The sequence below is a fragment of the Phoxinus phoxinus genome (assembly GCF_949152265.1).
Source record: "Phoxinus phoxinus genome assembly, chromosome: 11".
In the NCBI taxonomy this organism is placed as follows: Eukaryota; Metazoa; Chordata; class Actinopteri; order Cypriniformes; family Leuciscidae; genus Phoxinus; species Phoxinus phoxinus.
This window is the reverse complement of record NC_136886.1, coordinates 1,207,335-1,234,482: the sequence shown is the minus strand read 5'-3', so window position 1 is coordinate 1,234,482 and position 27,148 is coordinate 1,207,335. Positions and strand designations below refer to the sequence as shown.

The 27,148-nt window shown below is 37.8% G+C and overlaps 2 protein-coding genes and 1 long non-coding RNA gene across 4 annotated transcripts in view; 1 reads left to right on the top strand and 2 right to left on the bottom strand.

Annotated features, from left to right (window-relative positions):
- LOC307007071 (zinc finger E-box-binding homeobox protein zag-1) overlaps positions 1–509 on the bottom strand; it is a 45,941-nt gene extending 45,432 nt beyond the window's left edge. The window contains exon 1 of the mRNA XM_079628736.1: positions 460–509. Coding sequence (XP_079484862.1) covers positions 460–467 — 8 coding nt within the window. The 5' untranslated portion in view covers positions 468–509. The remainder of the gene's footprint in view (positions 1–459) is intronic.
- A 708-nt stretch (positions 510–1,217) lies between these two features.
- On the top strand, positions 1,218–27,094 carry LOC307007072. 2 transcript variants are annotated; one of them, XR_013799573.1, is made up of 4 exons: positions 1,218–1,268; positions 1,376–1,573; positions 25,989–26,837; positions 26,966–27,091. It is a non-coding gene; the product is annotated as an uncharacterized lncRNA (long non-coding RNA). The 2 variants fall into 2 exon arrangements; XR_013799572.1 differs by lacking the exon at positions 25,989–26,837 and having other exon boundaries at positions 26,966–27,094.
- The window catches only part of gli1 (GLI family zinc finger 1), a 64,005-nt gene continuing 41,197 nt past the window's right edge, over positions 4,341–27,148 (bottom strand). The window contains exons 5-13 of the mRNA XM_079628735.1: positions 26,950–27,148; positions 24,139–24,304; positions 21,288–21,395; positions 19,905–20,042; positions 17,230–17,379; positions 16,979–17,143; positions 15,798–16,034; positions 13,499–13,805; positions 4,341–10,250 (exon numbers count right to left, since the gene is read on the bottom strand). Of these exons, the coding sequence (XP_079484861.1) occupies positions 7,834–10,250; positions 13,499–13,805; positions 15,798–16,034; positions 16,979–17,143; positions 17,230–17,379; positions 19,905–20,042; positions 21,288–21,395; positions 24,139–24,304; positions 26,950–27,148 (3,887 nt within the window). The 3' untranslated portion in view covers positions 4,341–7,833. The remainder of the gene's footprint in view (positions 10,251–13,498; positions 13,806–15,797; positions 16,035–16,978; positions 17,144–17,229; positions 17,380–19,904; positions 20,043–21,287; positions 21,396–24,138; positions 24,305–26,949) is intronic.

The window sequence follows — 27,148 nt, the reverse complement described above, 5'->3', positions numbered from 1 at the left end:
ACTAGTTGATATAAGTATAGGCCTATAAATTAAAAGCGCATAGCAATAATGTTGAGCATGTATATTATTAATCTTAAAAGATGTCTAGCCTATATGCGTGCGAAATACTTAATAAAAAAAACAAATAATATGTTTAAGCAATTTAACTATAGGCTACTCTAGCTTAAATAAAATACAAAAAAAATGTTTTTTGGTGAAAAAAAGTTTCACTTTTTTTGATCGCCCACGTGATTATTCTACCTGCGGTTAACACAGGTAGGTGTTGTGTTGTGAGCGAATCGCACCTGTTCACCCCCCCCCCCCCCCCCCCCCCCCCCCACAGCTCCCCTTCTCCTGTTGATCGCTGTAGGAAGTATTGCATTGTCACCTCTTTTGTGCGTGTAATTGAACGGTAATCTGTTTAGCAACTGAAAAAGAAAACATCAGAAAAACTCAAACACACCGTTCTAGGACCCCTACCTTGGCATTCACACACACCCCCACCTGAACGCGCACTGTCATGATAATGCCCGCGCAATACTTCCTGAGGCGCGCGAGGTAGGGTGGACCTTGATCCGTAAGCACTTCGAAATAAATTACTTTTTCCCCTTTATATTATGTTAATGGTTAAGTAATTAATGACATTCCGCTTGCTAATTATTATTTATATTAATGTAATTTTTCTGTCTTGTGTTAGTCAACCATTTAAAATGAGGCTACTAGCCTACTATCTAATAATAACACTCCATCTGTGATATATATTACATATTACATTATATATTACATTATCTGCTCTTTAAAAACTATCGATTATATGTTGTCTTGGTTATGTCTTATTTTCCTGGCTCGCGCCAGAGAAAAAAGCGCGGCAACGAACTCGCGGATTCTGAGGGGAAAATAACTTTATCTTAATCGTTGTTTTTACAACAGCGGGCGGATTTCTGGAAAAAAGCTTTCTTACAGACATTACAAGAAAACCGACAACGTCAAATATCACCACATAATGACAGAGATTTAAAAGAAAAATGTTTTGTATAGATTTCTTGGATATTTAGCTTAGCATAAACATCGTAAATTAAGTAAGACTTTCCCTGCATAACGTTATCTGTACTTCCTTTGATATCTGACTTTTTTGTGCAGTTATTCTACACAGAATGCCACTGGGATGAGTTTATAAAAACACTGTGCTGCTACAATGGTTCAATGATGATATCTGGTGCTAATACTAGCCTATGGTACTACTTTAATTTCCTTTGACGAACAGGATGATTACCATATTGATTTCCAAGGTAGGCCTACTTAAAACTAACACTGTATCACTGGTTCCTGTGCAAATGTGCATTTTAAAGAGCAAAAGAGCTTGTGTTTGTCGTTTCTAATGGACATTTGTTTTTAGGGACATAAAATAAAGGGATTCAGGTGCGGTGAAAGCCAGAGAAAAGGAGAAGGGATGAGAGGTCACAGTCCTTTTGTCTAGGAGAGGAAAAGAGATGGAACGGGTCATAAACCTACACCCTGCTGTGGACATTGCATGTGAGGAGTAAAGACACAAAGAAAAGCCTCATTCACCTCTGCTCCTCAACAACAGATGATGGTAAGACAGTGTTATTTGCATTAATGTTATAAACGAGGAAGCTTTATGTGCAAAGAGTGCAGTTTGCTGTGTGCAATGAGCCTAAAAACAGGAATCTGGGCACCACATGGTCCCGAACACACACACACACACACACACTCAGGGACGCCCTAGGGTGGGGTGTCCCGTGGGATTTCCAGCGTGCCTGAGTTTGGCAGGGGTTCAGAGAAGGAGCAAAGGGAGGAGTCTTCTTTAACAGCATATTAAACAGGAGTTAATTATATGCCAACCTTTGTGACAAAGAGAATAAAAAGCCTCGACTTGAATGGCAAACCAAGAAAAGAAAAGTCATTATGCTGGTTTCACTTCTTTGCATGTGAAAACCTCAGCGCTTATTTTGCCATTTCCATTTGTATCAGCAACCTCAGCTCAGCAGATTGTGGCTTAAGTCGGGCTGTAGATCTGCTAAAGCTCTCCTGCAGATCTGAAGCCACTAGTGCATGCGCCGTGTGTCTGCTCGCTCCGTGTGTTGTGCTTATAGCAGGGTTTGCTTTGATTAACTTTGAGTTAATAGGCATCTCAAAATAAAAATACATTTTTGCTTAATGATTTTAAATTCTAAGTAAAAGCAAACTAGATGATTTTTATTTTTGCAAAATATGTAAGTCATTTTTATTTTTTAAATTTGAGTAATCATGTTCATTGCACAAACAGTGTGGGACGGGTTCAATACTTGAGGTAACCCTAAGTATTGGTGATGCACCGATATGATCATTTTGTCTGATATCAATAACCGATTATTCTTTATATGTGACCCTGGAGCACAAAACCAGTCACATGGGTCAATCCTTTGAAATTCAGATGTATACATAATCTGAAATCTGAATAAATAATATTTCCATTGATGTGTGGTTTGTTAGGATAGGACAATATTTGGTCGAGACACAACTATTGAAAATCTGGAATCTGAGGAGCAAAAAAAATGGAGAAAATCTCCTTTAAAGTTGTGCATTTATGTTCACGATTGTGCTGCATTCACTCACAAAAATACATGTTTTATATATTTACGGCAGGACATTTACTAAATATCTTCATGGAACATGATCTTAATATCCTCATGATTTTTGGCATAAAAGAAAAATGGATAATTTTGACCCATACAACGTATAATTGGCTATTGCCACAGATATACCCGTGCGACTGAGACTGGGTTTGTGATCCAGGGTCACATATGTGAAAGCCAATAACCGATATATTGGCTGATAAATCTAAATCCAAATTTTTACATAATTTTTGAGAGCCTGATTATAAAAACAAAAGTCTCACCATTAAAATCCACGTCCCAAACACACAATTATAATATCCTCATTATAATTTTATGTAGCCGATATGACAGACTTGCGCTGTATTTTACTTTTTGAAGTGATTTAAATCATATTTCAAGCAATTCAGTGCACATCTGAAGCGTCTAAGGAAATATTACATTATTTATCGGCTTTAATATATCATCCAAATTTTCTTATCAGGCCGATAACATAAAAAATGAACATATATCGAGCGATACCGATATAAAGGCCGATATATCGGTCATCTCTTCTAAGTATGAGCAAAAGAAAAGGATACTTGCCTGAGCAAAAACCACTAATGATGAAGGAGTGCGAGATGCGAGATGGCTAATGAGGATGGGAGGAAGGTAAAGGAGGATCGCACAGTTATATAGCAAATAACAGATTGAGAATTGAGTCAGAGGAGTTGGTGATGTCGAGGGCAGTTCTTCATTGGTTACACGCCGCACACAGCATTAGATCCATGAGGCCGAATCAGGGTACCAGGGACCGAGAGCTACAGCATTACACACACACACACACACACACACACACACACTGGCATGTAGTGCAGGAAAATCTCTCTTTTGATCTTATAATCAGGGACAGGGAAAGGCCAAGTATGGAGAGGATTAGCTTTGTCACAGAGATTTCAGTATTACTGAGCAAAAATGTTCTCTTTGTAACTAAAGGAGGAGGGATCTAATACGGCAGTGTAACACAAACCCTGTGTGTGTGTGTCTCTCAAGACTTAACAAAGATCATGAGCCGTAGTGCTGCCGCCATCTAGAGGACATCTGACGTGCTTCCAGCGTAAAGACAATGGCGGAGAACACATATACTGAAGCATTTAGGTTTTTTCAACTGCTTACACACATTTTTAAATCTTTGCCTCTTTTTTCCCCAGAACTTTACACACAAATACATGAATCACACACACAAAACTCAAAATGCAAAATGCTTCATCTCGTGCAAAATGAAGCACTGCATTCAAAATATTCAACATCTCAAAAGCAAACGTTTGTCTTACGTTGCAAACACCTTTGCCTTAATATTATATTTTTGGATATATCATATACACACGGTTATTCAAAACCTAAAGCTCTTCTTTCATGAACTCTTTACTTTTCTGTACAAGATTGAAAGTAATTGGCTGAGAAATGTTGAAAAGTTCATGGTAAATACGAAAGTAAGATTGTAACGAAACTAAAAATGTTTTACTGCAAGCATTTGTGGTTGTGAATACAGTATCACACAGACCTTTGGGCTATTTATATTCATATCTATTTGGCCGTGTGTGAGGAGTGTCTGTGTGTGTGTGTGTGTGAGGAGTATGTGTGTGTGTGTGTGTGAGGAGTGTGTGTGTGTGTGTGTGTGTGTGTGTGTGTGTGTGTGTGTGTGTGTGTGTGAGGTGTGTGTGTGTGTGTGTGTGCGTGTGTGTGTGTGTGAGGCACTGATAAATTACTGTGGCATTTTGATAGGTTGTGGTTTGCAAAAAGTGTTTTATGAAATTGAAAGCCGAGAATTAGTGTATGCTTTTGCAGATTTGGTGTGTGTTTCTGGTGTTTGAGTGCCAGGTTTCAGAAATGATGTGACAAGTAAGGATTTGGTGTGTAAGCAGATGAAAAAAACTGTAAAATACACACACAAATGATGTTGTTGTCTAATATTTTCTGTTTTCCAGAGTGGCACAAGAGAAACATTATAGTCCAACACATCATCTTCTTCCATCACAGGCTCTGTTTATTTATAAACTGGTATAATAAAGTACCTTTGTACAAAAATGTAGAAAATGGTACACAAAAATATCACTTGTAAATAGATGGGATAAATGCTTGTATCATAAATCTGTTACTACTTGATGAACTTTTGCCAGCAAAAAAAGTTTGAGTGAACTGTGACAGATATAAAAACACACAGAAATGCAAAAACCACAAAATGTTTTTTTTTTCTAAAAAAAAAAAGAAAAAAAAGAGGAAACATTCTTTATCACAGCAATATGGAAGCACATGACGGTGTGTGTCCCCGTCTCAGTGCCAGTCGTCTTTGGTATGCCACAGAAAGTGGAAACACTGGGATTTTTTAAAGGGTTGAGTCCGTACCGCCTCCTCGATAACACTTAATGATAAAAAACTAGATAGGCACAAGTGTGACTTAAAACCAAAAGCTTGACAAACATCAAGTACCTGCACTGTATGTAACTTATTCATACTATATGGAAACTTAATAAAAAAAATTCATCACTTCTCCTCAGCTCAGTGCTGTTGTCAGTGCAATGCATATGCATGCTAGCTCGGGTTATGTAGCGCAGCGCAGACTAAAGAGAAACATTACAAAAAACACATCTCAGTGCCGTTACCCTTTAACACATCTGTCTGAATGCAGACTAGTCAAACAATCAGAAAACAAACACAAAGACTTTGAATGAATATTATGATTCAGAGGCATTTGTCTAGACCTAGAGAGATAATTGACAAGTCTTTAAAATACTGTTCTGTAATCTGCCATTATGACAGTAAGCAATGAGTTTTAATAAGAAACACTTTCTCGTAAGCCCAAAGTATACTTTTTTTTGCACAGTGCATATGACGTAATTTTGGTCAACATCGTAGCTAATGTACTAAAATATAGTAGTAACATGCAGCTTGTGCATACGCCTTTTTTTTTAAATTTTTTTTGCACTAACTAGTTGGTCCACAAGGCGACACTGGCCTGGCCTTTTCATGGTCGAAAAATAAACAGAACAACAAACTCCAGAAGACCGAACACAATAAACACTTGCTTGTATGAGGGAGTTCAGTATGGAAGCTTGTTTCCGCCACAGAATAAAACATTTAGAAAGATTGTGACTTTTTTATCTCACAATTGCGAGTTTACATCTCGCAATTCTGACTTTATTTCTCATACAGAATTGCGAGATATAAAGTCAGAATTGCGAGATATAAATTCACGATTACGCGTTTTAAAGTCAGAATTGACCGTTCGCAAAGACCCGCCCCCCTTAGTTACTGTCGCTATGTCCGACAAGCCACGCCTCTCTCACACACACACCATGTTCTCACGCAGTGAAAAACACATCGCGGAGCAGAGAGACACTGACAACACGCCAACAGACAGGACAGACCAGCTTACTTTTCTGTTACTTTTGATATTAAACATATTAAACAAAGTCTCACCTTTCAAATTTGGTCATTTTTTAAAAGAAATTTAAACAATAATGGCTCTTTAATGTGTCGTGACAGATCGCTGTAGACTCAGTTAAAGCCGCTCGTGAACCGATCATCTCTTCCTTCTAGTTCATTTATAGCATCAAATAAACATGAATGAACATCAGAAGGAATGTAGTTTTAACCGCGGAAAGACGTCAGTACACTCCGCTTCTCAAGCTCAAATCCTCCAGCGGTAATCTACTAACTCTCCTGACTGCTTTGTCGGACAAAATGGCGGATGGCGAAGTATGATTGGCCAGATCACCTGTCAATCAAGCTCCATGCGAAGGGTCAATTGCGAGATATAAACTCACAATTACGTGTTATAAAGTTAGAATTGCAAGAAATAAACACCTTTAAGGAAAAAAAGAATTCCTCAGTATTGCGAGTTTATATCACGCAATTCTGACTATATCTCCCAATTCTGAGAAAATGTAAACTCGCAATTGTGAGAAAAAAAGTCTGAATTGTGAGATTAAAAGGTCGCAATTACCTTTTTTATTTTTTATTCTGTGGCGGAAACAAGCTTCCATAGTTCATAGATGCACAGAACTCTAGTTTAAAAGAGTACCAAGATGTTTTTAATTGCTCATAACTTCTGGAAAGAAATAGCGCAGACTAGATGAACCTTTCTGTCGACCGCCTGTGTTCATGCACACTATCAAATGAAAGGCTATGCATTGTGCTGTACTCATACGCTAGGTGTTACGCTGAAGTATACTTTGGGCTTCATACTGTTGATCCATGTGTCTATACTGTCTCGTTTTCTCCAACATGTCGTACCTGTGAGGAATCAAAGATAAGAGGCCACAATGGTCAAAGGCACTTGAGTCCTGTCTTCACCAATACTTTTAGAGTACCAGCTTCTTCCTTGACACATTCACTCACTTTGTGTTTCAGTCTTCTTATGTGGTGTCCATGTGGCAGTCCAAGTCCAGATATATATCTAAAAGTAAATTTTCTTTGTTTCTATCTTGCCACCATTTACAGTCCAATGCTCATATTTACATTTTAAACAAAGACTTCCATCTTTACAGTCTCACAGTAGTGACTGGAATGCCCCTTGAATAATAGTCATTAGGCGGTAATGTCAAGCAACATATTTTACACACTTAAAACACCATTACGCAAAATCTGTGTGATCCCATATTGGACACCAGCAGAACCATCAATACTAGGGATGCACGATATATCGGCCACCATATCGGTATCGGCTGATATCTGCTCATTTTTAATGTTATCGTTATCGGCTCGATAAGAAAATTTGACTTGTATATTAAAGCCGATAAATAATGGATTATTTCCACTTCAGATGTGCACTGTTCATCATGATGGTTTTGAATTAATTGAAATATGATTAGAATCACTTCAAAAGAGGCAAATACAGGAAAGTGCAACATGTGCAGCACAAGTCTATCATATGGGCAACATCAAATTATCATGAGAACATTATAATTGTGTGCTTGAGACATGGCTTGTAATGGTGAGACTTTAGTATTTTGTAATCAGGCTCTCTCAAAAAAAAAAATTGGATTTAGATTTATCAGCCAATATATCGGTTATCGGCTTTCAAATAGAAAGAATTATCGGTTATCGATATCGGCCAAAAATGTCACATCGTGCATCCCTAATCAGTACGTGGCATACGAGCAAGAAAAGGCACGTTCAGAGGAACCTTTAGTGTCGTGAGGGCAATAGTTTCTGAGTCAACATGCTCACTTTTTGCCCTGTTATTTGTAGAAACACTTTAAGACAACGTGTTCAAGTACTTGTTCTCCCCAGCTAGGGACGTCAGCATTGAGGTCATGTCCCCGATTGCCATATTGGACAGGCCACTTGGAAGGGTGACGGAGGTTTGGGGTGTGGTGAGACGGGAGGAGGTCTGAGAGGAGCAATGGTGGTGTGGGTTTATTGGACTGTAAGATGAAGGCTCTGGGTCATCGATGATGGAGGTAAAGTCAATCTGAGCGTTCTCCAAGTCCAGGTTTTCTAAGGCGTTGGACATGGGCGCTGGTTCTGAGTAGGCCATCGATGTGGGTTTGGTACTAGGGTCTATCCCGGTCAGGTGTTGCTGGGCCAGGCATGGACCATCTTGAGGCTTCTCAATGTCATGGTGCATGTGTACCTGGCCTGTGTAGTACATGGGGTTGTTGTTGTTTGTGAAGTTTTCCGAATGCTGTTGTTGGACCGGTGGGAGGCGCACTCCTCTTCTGGGACTGGCGGTGGAGTGGACCGGGCTGAGGTGAGGTGGGCTTCCCAGGTAAGCTCCACCTGCTTGTTGGGTCTGGGAAAGACTGTTCTGGCGACTCAAAGGCTTTCGTCCCTGAGGTGGTCTTGGCACTATATCCGGCCCATAGCACGATCCCTGCATCCCAGCTGCATGCTCCTTAACAGAACCGGGAACTCGATTTTGCGGTGGGCTCATTAAGTTCTGATTCGGATAGCCTTGATAAGCATTAACGGGATAAAGGTTCTGGTTAGGTTGTTGATGCTGAGGACTGTGTTGAATCATGGCCGTTTGTCCTCCCATGTCGATCCCATCAGGCTTCCCAGTGAGACCATCGACTACTCTTTGCTCCTGCTGCTGTTCCCATAGGAGAGCCTGCTGGGATTGCACGTAGTTCCTCACCATCATCTCTTTCATTTGATGCATTGGTGTCTGCGACCGGCGGCTTTCCGCAAGTGCAAGATTTATACCTCCTCCACTCGGGAATGATCCCGCTTGGCTTTGCTGCGGAAGACCGGCTTGCGTTCCCATCTGGCCGTGAAGAAAGTCACAGCTTGCATTAGAGGATCTGCCCATGAGGCCTTGGCCTTGCGGTGGATAGCCCTGCATGTTTGCATTATGCCGATGCTGGTGTAGAGGTTTGATGTTCTGGCAAGAACTGGATCCTCCCATTGACGGATGGAACTGTTCAGGTTTTACAGTCACTCTTTGATGCCTAGGGTCAGATGTAGGGTCATATACGCCCTGTTGAAGGTAGTGCTGTCCTGGTATGCCTACACCCTGGAACTGCATGCCGGTTTGAGGACTGTGGAGTTGGTTAGTTGGTCCCCATGGCCCTGATCCATCACCTTGACTAGGAAAGTGTGGGCCGGATGGGCTAAGCTGACAGGTACTCATACCATACTCAGCTTGCTGTAGGAGATTGTTGGCAATGTCAGCTTGACCAATCGCTCCAGTTGCGCAGATCTCCTCGCGCTGACCCTGGTACGGACCTTGCATTTGAGATTGGAAGACTTGATCCATGCAACCCAAGCCTTCTTGACCAGGAGACAGTTGACTTGCGTTGTGAGGGTGTAGCTGAGTTTGCTGATAGCCCATGTAAGCTCTGTCTCCACCCGGGATCATGTTGCCTTCGGTTTTCCCATGAGGTTCCATAGCCATGGCCTCCATCATGACATTTTCAGTGATGCTCGGTGGACGAGGCGAGTACATGTGCCGGCTGAGAGCCGCGTCAGATCCGCACTGATGCAACGCGTTGCGACGACTCATTAGGGACACGTTGCTCAGGCTATTAAAGCGTTGCACTTTGGGTAAACCCTGCGGATCGGCTCCTGAGCGCACCGGATCACTAGCACGTCTCGTGCTGTTTCCGGGTGCCTGATGTGGATAGATCACTCCTGTGCCGTACTCGGCATTAGCACTGTGCCTTCTCATGCCACCTTGCTGCATAAATGGAGGAAGAGGCTGGCCGTGGCATTCCCTCAAGAATCTACCGGGTTGGTCCATGTTGGGTAGCGGGGTTGGCGGTGGACCGCCTGTTGCTGCCGCGTATTTAGCCTTCAGACTATATTGCTGTGCCGGTGTGAGACTCGGTAGACCTGGCAATCCACCAGCGTTCTGGCATGATCCGCTTCTTTGGCTGCTCTGAGGAGACAGCGGGTCACCGGGCACATCGGTTCCCATCACGGACTGGCAGTGACCCACCTGGGACACGTCACTGGAGCGTCGGCTTGACAGGTAGGGCGAGACCATTGACGAACGACGGCTCACTGTGTACGCAGAGCTGAGGCTGCTGGTGCCGCTGCCGCGCCGATCGTTCGGTTGGCAAGACATTCCCATTCCGGTCACTCCACCCAGATCAGGAGCAGAAAGCTCCATTACACGCCGGTTGGAAAGTAAGGGCGAGGGCGCACACATGCCCATCATCTCTCCTGTTGCTGAAAGGTGCAGAGAAGGAAGCAGAGTTAGCATTAGAATTACTGAAAAAATCATGAGAACATGTAAACCTTAAAGTCCCCCTGTAGTCAATAATTATATCCCTTAAAACTCATCTCCCACATTACATATTTAAACGTTTTTCCTTGAAAAAAAATTATTTGTGCTTTAAAATAGCTTGAATGACACCATTGCCTCATTTAGTATACGCGGTTCTATGAATATGCAAATGAGCCCCGCCTCCACTCACTCACTCACTCACTCACAGATCCACTGGTGGACGATCACACGTTGATCTGATTGGTTACAAGGTAGTTTGTGATGTCAGAAACACCAGTGATTTCAAACCGTGTTTTTGAGACTGTCTTTGGTTCTCTGCAGTTTTAAGCAGAAAATACTCAGCAATGCTGTCCACTTATGAACTTACACATGTATGTGGTTGTGTGTATGTGGTGTGTGTTCAAGCATATTAAAAACACCACATAGACACATAAACAACATTAAAAGGACTTTAAATGCGTATAATGCCAAATAATTGTAAATTTAATTTTAACCTCACAGCACAGAACAAAGTTCCGATGGTCTAGCAAAATGAATGTTTTTTTTGGGAGTGCAATCCCAAAAAAGCTCAGTTGGGAGTGGAAAGTTCTGTGCGCAGCCGGATCATTTCCATAATGACCAACGCAATCTACCAAAAGCAGCGAAAAATACCGCCTGGTTTAAGACATGCTTTTTTGGGTGGTGAATAATGCCGCAAATACCAGTAAATATACGAGCGTAAACCTTTGTAAATGACCTTGCATGATTCACTTAAATACTCCTCCCTTAAATTTTGCGCCTTAAAGGGAAACTCGTGCAAATGCATATTTAATAAGGTCAGCCGCAAAAAAATAACCTTGTCCACAGCTTTTCAACACTAATCATTCACTGCGTGTCTTTAGTAAATCCTGACAGTAATTTCTTATCGCCAAAAGAGGGTTTGTGCTTGTGAAAGCTGTAAGTAAATCTGGCACTCAATTTATTTAACATTTTTTAATATCCTGGAAATATTGTAAAGTCATATTAATTCACTTTAGTCAGTTATAATTTTTGCTTTAATTTTAGTTGACGAAATAACATTTTACACTTGTGCAGCTGTGTCATTGTGTGCAGGTTGTTATATTGTTAATGTTGCGCATTTGTCTGATTAATATAAAATCAGTTGATATTTGACAGGTTGTGTCCGTCCTTCTGTTAGACTGTCTCACACATGAATTATGTTGAATATCTGTCAGCTGTTAAATTTAACTATACAATTAGATAATACCAGTTTAGCTCAACCAGTAGGGTTGCCACCCGTCCCTTAAAATACGGAATCGTCCCGTATTTACAAGTAAGATGATGCGTCCCGTATCAAATCAATAAGGGACGCGATTTGTCCCGTATTTTACATTAGGCCCACATATAGTTGAATAAAAACATAAGGATTTTGCAGTATGGATAATACTAATAGCAAATATAAAGAAATCAATTTCGTAGTAGAGAAGCCATATACTGTCTATGAGAAAAGCTCATTGCGTGATTGCATTTTAGCGTCTTTGTTTCTATAGCGACTGAGTCTCGTGAACATGCGCTGTAAACCGGCACGTTTTTAACCCCTCGTGCGCTGTTCGGGTCAAATGGCGTTTGCTGAAATAAATAAAAAATTATCTTTGTCCAAATGGCGTGAGACTTTGCACGGTTGACAACACTTTCTAGATCTACAATAAAAATTAAATACATTTGAATAATATCTGTTTTTTATGTTAGTGTGTGTGTGTTGGGGGGTGGGGTGGGGTGGGGGGGGGGGGGGGGGGAGTCACACTTGTGTTGTTTCAACAAAATGTAATTTTGAAACAACATAATAGTTTTTTGTTTTTTTAGGATTTATAGTTTTAGGAGGATTTATTATATATATTTTTAATTTAGGCTATATAAATAAATAAATAAATATTTTTTATACAAAAACAGTTAAAAAAAAAGTTAAATTCACTTTATAAAAGACCCACATTTCTAACGTTCATGGATATAGATAATTTGCCATGGTTTAGTGTAAGATTTTTGCCCATCTTTTGGAAAATGCCGTTTTAAAAGTAAAGAAATTATCACTTTAGTAGATGGCTGCAGAGCTACACCATTTGCTATTTGACTAAAATACATATTTTCACTAGTTTTTAGTTGGATTAATATCTACATATTATGAAATCACAATTATAACAATAAAAATGACTTTGTCAAAGTTGAGCATTTTTTGTACTGACAAAAATCTGTTTTTCAATAATGTTACATTATGATTAGAATCAAATTACATCAAGGTCGGACCCTGTTTAGAAGATTGACAAAATTCATCCTCAAAATGCAAAACACACATAAAAAGTGGCAAAGTGGCAAACTACAGATGATATTAAAAAACAGATGTTTGAAATTAGAAAAAGTCGAAATGGGGGGGGAGGGGGGGGGGGGGTAAATGGGTGTCCCTTATTTTGCCACACCAAAGGTGGCAACCCTATCAACCAGTGACCAAGCAATGCTTCATTGTGTTCAGTGTGTGTGTAAAAAGAGCATTAGCAATTCAAGACAAAACACTTCAGCAAAACATAAGGTCAAAGTGTCTGAAGAATATTTGGTCCCAAATTTGTATAAAATGTTACTGGTAGTCACTGTATGAAGAATTTTTGGGTATAATATCTAACAGTTTACTTTATTTTGCTATCACCACTTACATAAATTATTAACTATAGTGTCCAGCACCCACTAGTGAAAAAAATATCAAAAATGATATCTGGTGTCTGAATAATTCTTGGTTTGTCTGTACAGGTGAAACTTGAAAAATGAGAACATGGTGCAAAAGCTCATTTATTTCAGTAATTCAACTTAAAAGGTGAAACTAATATATTATATAGACTCATTACATGCAAAGTGAGATATTTCAAGCCTTTATTTGCTATAATTTTGAATTGTTATGGCTTACAGCTTATGAAATCCCCAAATTCAAAATTAGAGTGAAAAGGTTTTCATAATCTATAATCATCAAAATTATAACAAATAAAGGCTTGAAATATCTCACTTTGCATGTAATGAGTCTATATAATATATTAGTTTCACATTTTAAGTTGAATTACTGAAATAAATGAACTTTTGCACCATATTCTCATTTTGCCAGTTTCACCTGAATAAGAGTTAAATAACCTGTGATCCAAAAACAAAGTGCTTGATTTGCTCGGTGTTTTACCCGAGAGCGCCGGTAGTTTGTTCCCTCCGCTGCGCCCCGGTGGCGTTGGCCGGCGAATCTGCTTCAGTTTGTCAATCTTCAGATTCTCCAACCTCTTCAAGGCCTGAACGGACATGCACATCGACCCCACGCCGGCGCTGGACTCGGACACACCGGTGTTCCCGTTCTCCTCTTGTGTGGTCAGGTCCTCGAGACTGCCCGCTGCGTTCAGGTTCATCTCCACACCGCTGTCGTTGTTGTTGGCGCTCCCTAGTGGAGAGCGCTCGCTACTACAGGAAGACTGGCCACCGGGACTTGGCTGAGATTTCTAGAGGACGACAGAAATTATTCGAGATGTAACTGTAGTTATTATGCACGTGACTGCACGATATTATAAATAAAATTGCATTGCGATATTTAGATTTTCTGCGATATATTATGAAACAATTTGAACAGCCAGATGATTAATAATTTTGATGATTATGGCTTATAGCTTATGAAAACCCCCAAATTCAAAATTAGATTATTGTGAAAAGGTTTTCATAAAGCCATAATCAAAATTATAACTAATAAAGGCTTGAAATATCTCACATTGCATGTAATGAGTCTATATAATATATTAGTTTCACCTTTAAAGTTGAATTACTGAAATAAATGAACTTTTGCACCATATAATTTTTTTTCCAGTGATCCGTTCAGGACCGGGGAGCCGCTACGGATCACAGATCAACTACGATCCCTTATATCTGACATCGCGATATCAATGCTAAACAGTGTTGTGTGTAACACGTTACAAAGTAATGCGTTATAGTAACGTTACTACTTTTTCGGGTAAAAAGTAGTGTAACGCGCTACTACTGAAAATTTGGTAACGAAATGTATTTACTTTTACAATTCGCCACAACGTTACTTTTCCCAGGAACAGATTTGACAGCGACACTGTCTTCTCAGCTGCGCGATTGCAATAGTCACAAGCTCCACACGGTCTACGTGACAGAGGCTGGTAGCATGCAGTCAATTCACTGCGCAAACCAAAAGTAATACTACCCACCGGATGAAAAAGGGTTGGCATTTAAAACACCAAATATTAAGGATTGGCATATCAAGCTAAAATAATATTCGATAATTGTTCGAAAAGCGTACCTCTCCCCCACATGCTCACCGCTCAAATCCTGGTCCGACATTACATTTCTCTGTACTGTAGTCTAATAGGCCTACGTGTTGTAGCCTAGTTATTAAAGTAAACCATCCAGTTTCATATTTATGTTTAAATAAAATAATTGTTTTTTAAAATGAATCTATGGTGATTATATGAAAAGTGAAAAGCATGAGTAAGATCATAAGATGCGCAATCGGGAGACAAATGGAGTGGGCAGTTTGACCACTTCATTAAGTTTGTTTTTGTACAAAGCATTTATTTAAAGTGAAATTTTTTTTATTTTATTAATTGCATCTTAATTTTAATCAATGTTTCATTAACCAATTGCCTGGATTTAATAAATAAGAAGTAAATATAGCAGGCAATATAATCTGGACTTCTCAGGAGCTCCGCGCCGGCGCGTGAACTGGAGCTCGCCTAATAAATGAACCCAAACTCAGCGTATAAGCTTTGCCTCAAATACCTGAGAAATTTATGGAAAGCTTGAAATGTGTACTTTTAAACAAAACTATTAAAAACGAAAGAACTGTTTGTTCTCTGCTCTCTGCTTATGTAATCCGTATGAAATGTGCATTTCTCTCTGGCGCGTTCATACTGAGAAGATCGCGAGTCAGCATCGCCAACTTCATCTTTGCAGCCGACACCGACAGAAAACACTTGTTTATTAATAATCAATTGAAATGTCTCCTTGCTATATTTGACATATTCATAATCATTACTTTTGCCGGTTATTTGTGACATTTTTCACGAACACGTCACCACCGCTCAATAGTTAATATTGTTCTTTGGTGTTCACTTTATACAGGTTTTTCAAATGTTTTTTAAATAAAAGTATTTATTTTTCTATTTTAAAATCTCTCTTTTTTTCAATTTTTCTTCTTCTAGTTTTTCAATAAGTAGAGTTCATAGTAGAACTTTATGTAGGCCTACACATTTAGGAACAGATAGTGGGTTCTGCCCAAACTCAAGCAACATAAATGTAACGTAAAAGTAACGAGTAACGTAAAAAGTTACTTTCCAAAGGGGGTAACTAATTAAAGTAACGGATTACTTTTTTCAGAAGTATCGAGCAAACACTACTTTTTAAAAGTAACTTCCCCAACACTGTTGCTAAAGCGATAAATCCTGTCCATCATGATGCGCACTGGGATCGAGCCTCACCAGTGCGGTTTCTGGAGCGAGTAACTTGCAGTCCTCTCGGCTTCTCTCCTCTTTCTCGATCAGAAGCTCTGAGCTTTGTCCTGCCGGGGTCAGGCCCGGCGCTCGTGGACCCGTGTCTCCGCGGTGCTTTTTAGTGATGTGAGCCTCGGGCCCGTGGACCGTCTTCACGTGCTTCCTCAGGGAGCTCGGGTCCGTGTAGCGCTTTGTGCAGCCGGGGATCTTGCAGACGTACGGTTTCTGGAGGAGAGAGAGCAGAGCGTGGGGGACTGTGGTCGACTGCTGTATCTTCAGACATATTCACACCGCTAGTTTACTGCTTTTAGCAGTTCTCCTGTTTGCCATCATTTAAGAACGAATGTCAGACTGTATTAATAATAATAATGCATTTATTTTATGTAGCACCTTTATATAACTTTATATAGCATTTTTTAATTAACTGCAATAGTTTTTTTATTGTTTATGTCTTACAACAAATTAATTGCAATAATTATTATATAAATTAATTGCCGTAACAAAGTGTTAATTTTTATAGTTTTTTTGTTCAGTCATAGCCTTTGTCTTTTGACATGCAAATTTTGTCATGTCATACATTTTGTATTGGTAAATTATAAAAGACAAAAAAAGATATTTTTTAAAAAAAATTATTATAATTTTTTATTTAACTGAAATAAAGTTTTTTTGTTTAGTCAGTTTGTCTTACAACAAATTAATTGCAATAATTAATTACAATCATTTTTTTATATAAATTAATTGCAGTAACAAATTGCGATCAGTGTTAATGTTTATAGTTTTTTTGTTTAGTCATAGCCTTTGTCTTTTGACATGCAACTTTTGTCATGTCATAATTTTTTTATTTAAATAGCAAGCAAATTATAAAAGACAAAAAAAAGCTCATTTTAATTTAATTACATTTTTTATTAACTGCAATAAAAAAAATTGTTTAGTCAGTTTATGTCTTACAACAAATTAATTGCAAAATTGTTTTTTTTTATATATATATATAAATGAATAGCCTTTGTCTTTTGACATGCATATGTTGTCATGTCATAACGTTGTTTTGAACCGCAAGTAAATGATAATGACTAAAGAAAGCACATTGCAGCAGAAACCCAGCAGATGAGCCGTGTGTGTGTGTGGGTGTGTGTGTGTGTGTGTGTGTGTGTGTGTTTAACTCTGCATACCTCGTTGGAGTGTGTCCTGTTCTGGTGCTTGGCTCGGTCTGACGCGTTGGAGAAAGCCTTGTTGCAGCCCTCGTGCTCACACACGTACGGCTTCTCTCCGGTGTGTGAGCGCAGGTGAGTCTTCAGGTTCTCCAGACGCGAGTACGCTTTATTACAGCCTTCAAACTGATGCACACACACACACACACACATTTATACTCCGGCTCAAGAGAGCGTGGACACAGAAGTCATGTGACACGGCTGTAACTCACAGTGCACTTGTGTGGCTTCTCGCCGGTGTGTCTGCGCATGTGGACCACCAGCATGTACTGGGCTTTAAAGGGCCTCTGCTCTCGGGAACAGTCCGTCCAGTGGCACACGAACTCCTTCTTCTCCCCGTGGATGTGCTCGTTGTTGATGTGCTGCGCGAGAGACGGGGATCAGGACACAAGCGGACGCGTGATGTGGGAAACACTGCCAGTGTACAGCGCTAGCATACGCGAATAACACACCCCTATTATTATTATTAATCACTTCTCCTGAGATTTCCATAAGATCATCTCTCAATGCAAACCAAACCAGTTACACGTGAAACTGGAAAAATGAGAATATGGTGCAAATTAGGCCTGCATAACGATTAATCGCAACTATAATAATAAAAGTTTTTGTTTACATCATATATGTGTGTGTACTGTGTATAATAATTATGTAAATATAAATACACAGACATGCATGTATAATTTTAAGAAAAAAATCTATTTATATATTAAGTATTTATAATTATATATAATATAAATTATTATTTAAATATAAAAATTTATATAAACATGTAAATATTTTTTATATATATACATGCATGTGTGTGTATTTATAAATACATAATTATTTTACACAGTACACACACATATGATGTAAACACAAACTTTTATTCTGCAAACGATTAGTGGAGATTAATCATTATGCAGCCCTAATTTGTAGTTCGAAAGTTCATTTATTTCTAAATGCTGGGTTGTTTTAACCCAAATTTGGGTCAAATATGGACAAACCCCAGCCATTGGGTTACATTTTTTAATTACATTTTTAACCCAATGTTTGAGTTTGTCCATATTTGACCCAAAATTGGGTTAAAACAACCCAGCATTTTTTAGAGTGAGTAATTCAACTTAAAAGGTGAAACTAATATATTATATAGACTCATTACATGCAAAGTGAGATATTTCAAGCCTTTATTTGTTATAATTTTGATGATTATTATGACTTTATGAAAACCTTTTCACAATATTCTAATTTTGAATTTGGGGTTTTCATAAGCTGTAAGCCATAATCATCAAAATTATAACAAATAAAGGCTTGAAATATCTCACTTTGCATGTAATGAGTCTATATAATATATTAGTTTCACCTTTTAAGTTGAATTACTGAAATAAATGAACTTTTGCCCCATATTCTAGTTTTTCTAGTCGCACCTGTAACTGAGATAAACCCATGCCGATCTCCAGGTGTGTTGAAGTGTGTGTGATGATGTCCATTTTAATCCCAAAGGCCAAGGGAACTTTATCAGGATCATAATATCCCGGATCCATGATATAACTGGCCTTTAAAAATATAAATCCGCCTCTATGGGGATTTAACACAGGGGTGTGCTGACTTACACACTGTGTTTTAATGAAGAACATTTATTTATTCACGATACATTATTCATTCACTTTCAAGTTTACTCATTTTTTAAATTAAGGCATTAAGATCAATTTCCAAAAGATGATTTTTTATTCCTCTTTTTAGTCAACTTTAGCATGTGTTCACTTATGCTTAGCACTGTATACTATTGTGCATACTTTGAATTACCATTTATTTGTAGTTTTCAGTTTTATTTAAAAAAAATTTGTGTGTGTGTGTGATTTTATTTGTTCTTTACAATAAAATCGCGTTCGTTAACTTTAGTAAATGGATTAACTAAAATGAGAAATTCATTTCTTACTGTATTTATTAATCTTTGCTAGAATTAGTTAATTAAAACACAACTGTTCATTGTTTTGTTCATGTCATTAAACAATATTAACAGATTATGAACCATGAAATATGAATAATTAATTTTAATAATTGATTATGATGATAACATTGACTAGGATTAATAAATGCTTTAGAAGTATGTTCACTCTTAGTTCATGTTAACTACACTCTAAAAAATGATGGGCTGTTTCAACCCAATTTTGGGTCAAATATGGACAAATCCAGCCGTTGGGTTACATTTTTAAATTACATTTTTAACCCAACGTTTGGGTTTGACCATATTTGACCCAAAATTGGGTTGAAACAGCCCATCCTTTTTTAGAGTGTAGTTAACTAACAAACAAGAACCTTATTGTAAAGCATTAGTATTTTTTATATATTTTTATTTTATTTATTTTTTCAGTTTTAGTCATTTTAGAACTTTAAGATTTAATATTTTACTTTTCTCAATTACAAAAACAACTTTGGATACACTTTATTTTAAGGTGTCTTTGTTGTTACAGTGTAATTGTATATTTAAGTACTGAGTAATATTAAGCAACTACATGCACTTACTGTAGGGTTAGGATTAGGGTTAGTTGCAAGTAATTTTGCATAATTTAAAGTTATTATTATAGTAACTGCATGTAACATATGTAACAACGACACTGTAAAATAAAGTGTTACCACAATGCGTAATAGTTTTAGTTACAATAACAACACTGAGTGGAGCACATTTTTAAATTGAATGGATAAATTATAGAAAATTCGATTTTCTTTCTGTTTATCACACAAATCTATCATACTGACTTGCCATATAGCATACAAGTGTGTTATGGACTGCTGTTATGCTGCCTTCATGGCTTTTCTTCCTTTTTGGAGACAAAATGTGAAGCAAAATGTGAAAGAAAATATCAGTGTATTGGTGTGTCCTGCCGTAAGTCTTCAGTCTGCTTACGTGCACGAGCTGCTCCTGAGTGTCGAACTCTTTGCTGCAGTTTTCCCAGTGGCAGTTCGTCTCGTAGACGGCCTCGGGTTCAGGTTTCTCCTCTTTATCCAGATCATCTCGACCTTCTAATAAACCCAGGAGAGGATCCTGCAAAGCGGGTCGGGATAACATTAACAACCATATCCATCATATTCCTACACAGATTTATGACGATTTGTGCGAATTATGGGTGTGACTTCTGTAAATCTGTAAATAATCAGCGCTCTATGAACGCAATAATACGTGTTTTTAAAAGCTGGGTACATTATTCTACACTGTAAAACCCAACAAGTTAAGCTAACTCATTTCATTTGAGGAAACCGATTGCCTCAATTCAATTAAGTTTATAAAAAACAATAGTTTTGTAATAGTGATGAATTAAGTGAATAGTGAGCATTAGTGATGAACACCTGCTGTTAACAAGCAGAATACTCGCCCTTCAACCATCGAACATTAAAAGGACATTTAAAGTGTAAAAGCATCAACAAGGTACTTTCAACAGACCATAATAACCTTAAAAGCGTGTTTCTTTCCACAGTTAAATATCTCTGTAATAATATATATCTGTATTATGAAACAGACGTTGCCTTAATAAAAATGTTCATTAACTTCAGCGTGATACTATTTTAAAAGTGATTTCCGTCATTTTGACAGATTATAAATTGTATTTACCTGTGAAAACAAACCTGGAAAGAGACGTGAGGATTCAGTAAATTTAATTGTAAATGAATGTGACCCTGCATCACAAAACCAGTCACAACCAGGTTTATACATAATCTGAAAGCTGAATAAATAATCTCTCCAGTGATGTGTGGTGTGTTAGGAGGATAGGACGATATTTGGTCGAGACACAACTAATGAAAATCTGGAATCTGAGGAGCAAAAAAATCTAAACATTGAGAAAATCTCCTTTAAAGTTGTGCATTTATGTTCACGATTGTGCTGCATTCACTCACAAAAATACATGTTTTATATATTTACGGTAGGACATTTACTAAATATCTTCATGGAACATGAGCTTAATATCCTAATGAAAAATAGCTCTTGCCATAGATATTCTTGTTATAACATGTCACGTTAAAATACTGAGTGTTACGTTATTCTCATGATGTCTGGAAATAAAACATGAGGGGAAATTGACAGCTCAATTCAGTCAAACTGACGGATCAGCTTTATTAGTTTATGATTTGATATGATTAATTTCAGTGTTTTTGAATGGAAGTTCCCCAAACCGGAAGTGCCACCCATAATTTAACACGCAGTAATATAGTCAGGAATACAGTGGATTGCAAGCTAGATTGAAGAGTTTGAACACGATGTACACACAGTATTACTCACAGACTCACACATTACCTGTGTTCCCGTCGATGAAGGACTCGCCACGTCTCCTTCTGAATGCTCCTCCAGACTCTTGATGTTAATGCTGTCCATCACACTGCCCAGAATCGGTTCTGTCTTCATCTGAACACACACACACACACACACACACACACACACACACACACACACACACACACACACACACACACACACACACACAGCGGGGTTAATATTAGCATCAACTAACACTGAAACATTCACCTTAACAATCTGCATTGCATAAAGCGCTATAGAAATAAAGGTGATGTGCAACTGACATAAAACTGAAATAAAATATAAATATTAGATTTGGGGATGCACTGATATTAAAATTTTGCTCGATACTGATAACTGATAATTCTTTATATTTGAAAGCCGATAACTGATAATTCTTTATATTTGAAAGCCGATAACCGATAATTCTTTATATTTGAAAGCCGATAACTGATAATTCTTTATATTTGAAAGCCGATAACCAATAATTCTTTATATTTGAAAGCTGATAACTGATAATTCTTTATATTTGAAAGCCGATAACCGATAATTCTTTATATTTGAAAGCCGATAACTGATAATTCTTTATATTTGAAAGCCGATAACCGATAATTCTTTATATTTGAAAGCCGATAACCGATAATTCTTTATATTTGAAAGCCGATAACTGATAATTCTTTATATTTGAAAGCCGATAACCGATAATTCTTTATATTTGAAAGCCGATAACTGATAATTCTTTATATTTGAAAGCCGATAACCGATAATTCTTTATATTTAAAAAATGCTGATAACTGATAATTCTTTATATTTGAAAGCCGATAACCGATAATTCTTTATATTTAAAAAATGCTGATAACCGATATTTCATTATATTTGAAAGCCGATAACTGATAATTCTTTATATTTGAAAGCCGATAACTGATAATCCTTTATATTTGAAAGCCGATAACCGATAATTCTTTATATTTGAAAGCCGATAACTGATAATTCTTTATATTTGAAAGCCGATAACCGATAATTCTTTATATTTGCAAGCCGATAACTGATAATTCTTTATATTTGAAAGCCGATAACCGATAATTCTTTATATTTGAAAGCCGATAACTGATAATTCTTTATATTTGAAAGCCGATAACCGATAATTCTTTATATTTGCAAGCCGATAACCGATAATTCTTTATATTTGAAAGCCGATAACCGATAATTCTGTATATTTGAAAGCCGATAACCGATAATTCTTTATATTTGAAAGCCGATAACTGATAATTCTTTATATTTGAAAGTCGATAACCGATAATTCTTTATATTTGAAAGCCGATAACTGATAATTCTTTATATTTGAAAGCCGATAACCGATAATTCTTTATATTTGAAAGCCGATAACCGATAATTCTTTATATTTGAAAGCCGATAACCAATAATTCTGTATATTTGAAAGCCGATAACTGATAATTCTTTATATTTGAAAGCCGATAACCGATAATATAACCGATAATTCTTTATATTTGAAAGCCGATAACCGATAATTCTTTATATTTGAAAGCCGATAACCGATAATTCTTTATATTTGAAAGCCGATAACTGATAATTCTTTATATTTGAAAGCCGATAACCGATAATTCTTTATATTTGAAAGCCGATAACCGATAATTCTTTATATTTGAAAGCCGATAACCAATAATTCTGTATATTTGAAAGCCGATAACCGATAATTCTTTATATTTGAAAGCCGATAACTGATAATTCTTTATATTTGAAAGCCGATAACCGATAATTCTTTATATTTGAAAGCCGATAACCGATAATTCTTTATATTTGAAAGCCGATAACCGATAATTCTTTATATTTGAAAGCCGATAACCGATAATTCTTTATATTTGAAAGCCGATAACCGATATATTGGTCGATAAATCTAAATCAAAATTTTTTATAATTTCTGAGAGCCTGATTACAAAAACAAAAGTCTCAGCATTAAAATCCACGTCCCAAACACACACTTGTAATGTTCTCATGATCATTTTATGTAGCCGATATAACAGACTGTTGTTGCACTTCACTGTATTTTCCTTTTTTAAGTGATTCTAATCATATTTTAAGCAATTCATAATCATCATGTTGAACAGTGCGCATCTGAAGAGTCTCAGCTGATGGAAATATAATATTATTTATCAGCTTTAATTTATCGGACAAACTTTCTTTTCGGGCCGATAACGATAACATTAAAAATGAACATATATCAGCCGATACCGATATATTGAGCATCCCTATTTAAATGAAAAAAGTCAAATTAAAAGAAAATTAAAAATGATGAAATAAAATAAGTTGAAGTACTAAAAAAGCTAAATGGAAATGTCAAAAATGGTAACACTTTACAATAAGGATCCATTTGTTAACAGTAGTTCATGTTAATTTTATAATTAATAAAACTAATTTCAGTTCATTGCCAGAGCAACATTTCTATTTTTTGTTTAGTTTAAGTAAAAACACTAACATTAGTAACTGGAAATAAAATTTACATTAAAACTGAAATAAGAATAAATAAAAAATAAACTAATATATAATACAAATACACAACAAAATTAAAGTATAAAAATAAAAGCTAAATCAAAATATTGCCACTTTACAATTATGTCTCATTAACTTTAGTTAATGCATTAACTAAAAATGAACAATATGTTTTTTACTAGATGAGGAGAATCATGACACTAACATTAACAAAGATTAATAAATACTGTATTGCACAATTGTTAGTTAATGCATTAAGTAAAGTTAACTAATGAGAGCTTAGTGTAAAGTGTTACCGTAAACAAACACACAGAGCAAGCGCATCGAGGAGAGAGAGACTCACGTGTGTGTGTGTGTGTTTGTGCGGGCCGTGGAGTCGGGGGTTGTGTGTGGGCATGCGGGGTGAAGGCCCGTGACACGATGAGGATGATGATGGAGAGCCGTACACGTTCCCCTGAGCTCTGGAGTAGTTCATGTTCATGGAGCTGGAGAAACCCAACGACGACGGGCTGAAAGTGTCAATGGATCAGTAATAAATCAGTTCCCAAAACTGTGCGTATCGAAAAGACAACAGATTATGAATCCAACATTTGACGATAACACCGCATAGATCACAAGCTTTGTGGGAGTTGATGAAATAACAACAGTTTTTGGTAACACTTTATTTTAAGGTGTAATTATTACAGAATAATTATACATTTCAGTAATATTGAGTAACTACATGCACTATAGGATTAGGATCCTAAATTAGGATGCTTAATTTATAGTTATTACTATGGTAAGTACATGTAACATATGTAACAAGGACACTGTAAAATAAAGTGTTACCAAAAACTGTGTTGTTATTTCATCAACTCCCACAAAGCTTGTGATCTATGCGGTGTTATCGTCAATTATCTCAAATTGCATTGTTTTCCTGTGGTCACTGTAAAGCTGCCTTGAAACACTCAAAGCGCTGTAGAAATAAAGCTGACTTGACTTGACTTAAAAACCGGGTCATTTTTGACCGGGAACACCACAAGTGTGACTATGTGCCATTTTGTACAAAATAAAAGCATTTCAAAACGAACTTCCTGGTGGAACTCTAAAGTAGACTTGTGTGATCAACAGTGCCGTTTGTTTCATATTTTATTTAATATTGTGAAAATTATTCAAAAATAATGCTATTTTGGTAACACTTTACAATAAGGTTCATTAGTTAACATTAGTTAACTACATTAGTTAACGTTAACTAATAATGAACTGCACTTATACAGCATTTATTCATCTTTGTTAATGTTAATTTCGACATTTACTAATACTTTATTAAGATCTTGTTAACATGAGTTAATGCACTGTGAACTAACATGAACAAACAATGAACAGCTGTATTCATATTAACTAACATTAACAAAGATTCATAAATACTGTAACAAATGTATTGTTCATGTTAGTTAATACATTAAATAATGTTTAATAAATGAACCTTATTGTAAAGTGTTACCGCTATTTTTACTCAAAAAAATTGAGGCCTTCTCTCAGATAAATGAGGCCTACGATTAAACAGATGCAAATAGAAATATAAAAACAGTCCTAATTGAAAGAGAACAAGTTTACAAAAAGATTGAATTCAATAATTAATTTTTTGGGTAATTTTAGACCCGGAGTTCAGCCCATATCATAATAATAATAATAATAATAATAAGTTTAATTTATATTGCACTTTACACGTGAACAAACATGTCCCAAAGTGCTACAGTTGCACAGGTAAAAACACAGATCATAAAAACAGCAAGAAACAAAATTATATTAAGAAAATGCAGTAAAAAATAAGTAGGTCTTTAATTTGTTTTTAAAAACCTCTATAGACTGTGGCGCCCTCAAATTGTTGGGGAGGGCATTCCACAGTCGAGGCGCAGCCGCCTGGAAGGCCCTATCTCCCATAGTGCAGAGTTTGGACTTGGGGACCTGGAGTTTGTGGTTGTCAGAGGAACGGAGATGTCGGGTTGGGTTGTGTCTATTTATGAGTTCTTTGAGGTATAATGGTGCGCTGCCATAGACACACTGATAGGCCAGGAGACATATCTTATACTCAATCCTGAACCTAACAGGAAGCCAGTGAAGTTTATGGAGGATGGGTGTGATGTGCTCAAATTTGCGCACCCCCATCAGGACCCTGGCAGCGCAGTTTTGAATACTCTGCAGTCTCTGCAGGCTCCTGCCAGGGATCCCGATGAGGAGTGCATTGCAGTAGTCGAGCCTGGAGGAGACAAAGGCATGAACCAGCTTCTCTGCATCAGAAAGAGAGAGGGAGGGGCGGAGTTTGGAGATGTTCCGGAGGTGAAAGAATGCAGTCTTACAGATAAGTTGGATGTGGGTGTTAAATGATAGGTGGGGGTCAAATCGAACTCCCAGGTTTGTTATAGAGGATGTGAGAGGAATGTCGTGGCCAGCAAATGAGTAAACGGTCAAGGGGGAGGATCGGAGTTGGTGTGGGGTCCCAATGAGGAGACCTTCAGTTTTGGAGCTGTTTAACTGAAGGAAGTTGTCAGTCATCCATGCCCTTGTCTCCTCCAAGCAGACAGATAAAGTGGAGAGTGATGATGCGGAAGATGTGGGGTCCAACCTGACATAGAGCTGAGTATCATCAGCATAGCAGTGGAAAGCAACTCCATGCCTGCTGATGATGTGGCCCAAGGGGAGCATATAAATGGAGAATAGAGTGGGGCCAAGGACCGAACCCTGAGGCACTCCACATGTAACTGTGTGGGGCCTCGACCTGGCTCCCCCCAGGGCCACATACTCAACTCTATCAGTCAGGTAGGACCGAAACCATTGTAATGCTGTGTGTGAAATGCCAATAAAGTGTTGCAGACGGTGGAGAAGGATGATGTGGTCAACAGTGTCGAAGGCGGCTGAGAGGTCCAAGAGCAGGAGGAGGGATGGAGAGCCCTGGTCAGCAGCCACAAGCAGATCGTTTGTGACCCTGACCAGGGCTGTCTCTGTGCTATGGGCAGAGCGAAAACCAGACTGGAATTTTTCATAAAGACTGTGTGATTGAAGGTGGTTATGGATTTGGGTGACAATTACTTTTTCAATGACTTTGGAGAGAAATGGGAGGTTAGAAATATCATGTAAAGGGTTTAGATGCGGGTATGATGTAACTCATGCTCACCTCATGGTGCCCACAGACAGATGCCCGTAGGAGCTGGCAGCGCTCGGCCCGCAGCGAGAGTTCACGAACGCCACCAGTGAGTTTGGAGAGGTGCGTATGACCGTCTGCAGATCCACGCTCGCGTCCGACAGCGGAGAGATCGACAGCGCTCGCTTCTTACTCAACTTCAGCATCGAGCGAGGCGTCGAGAAGCAAGACG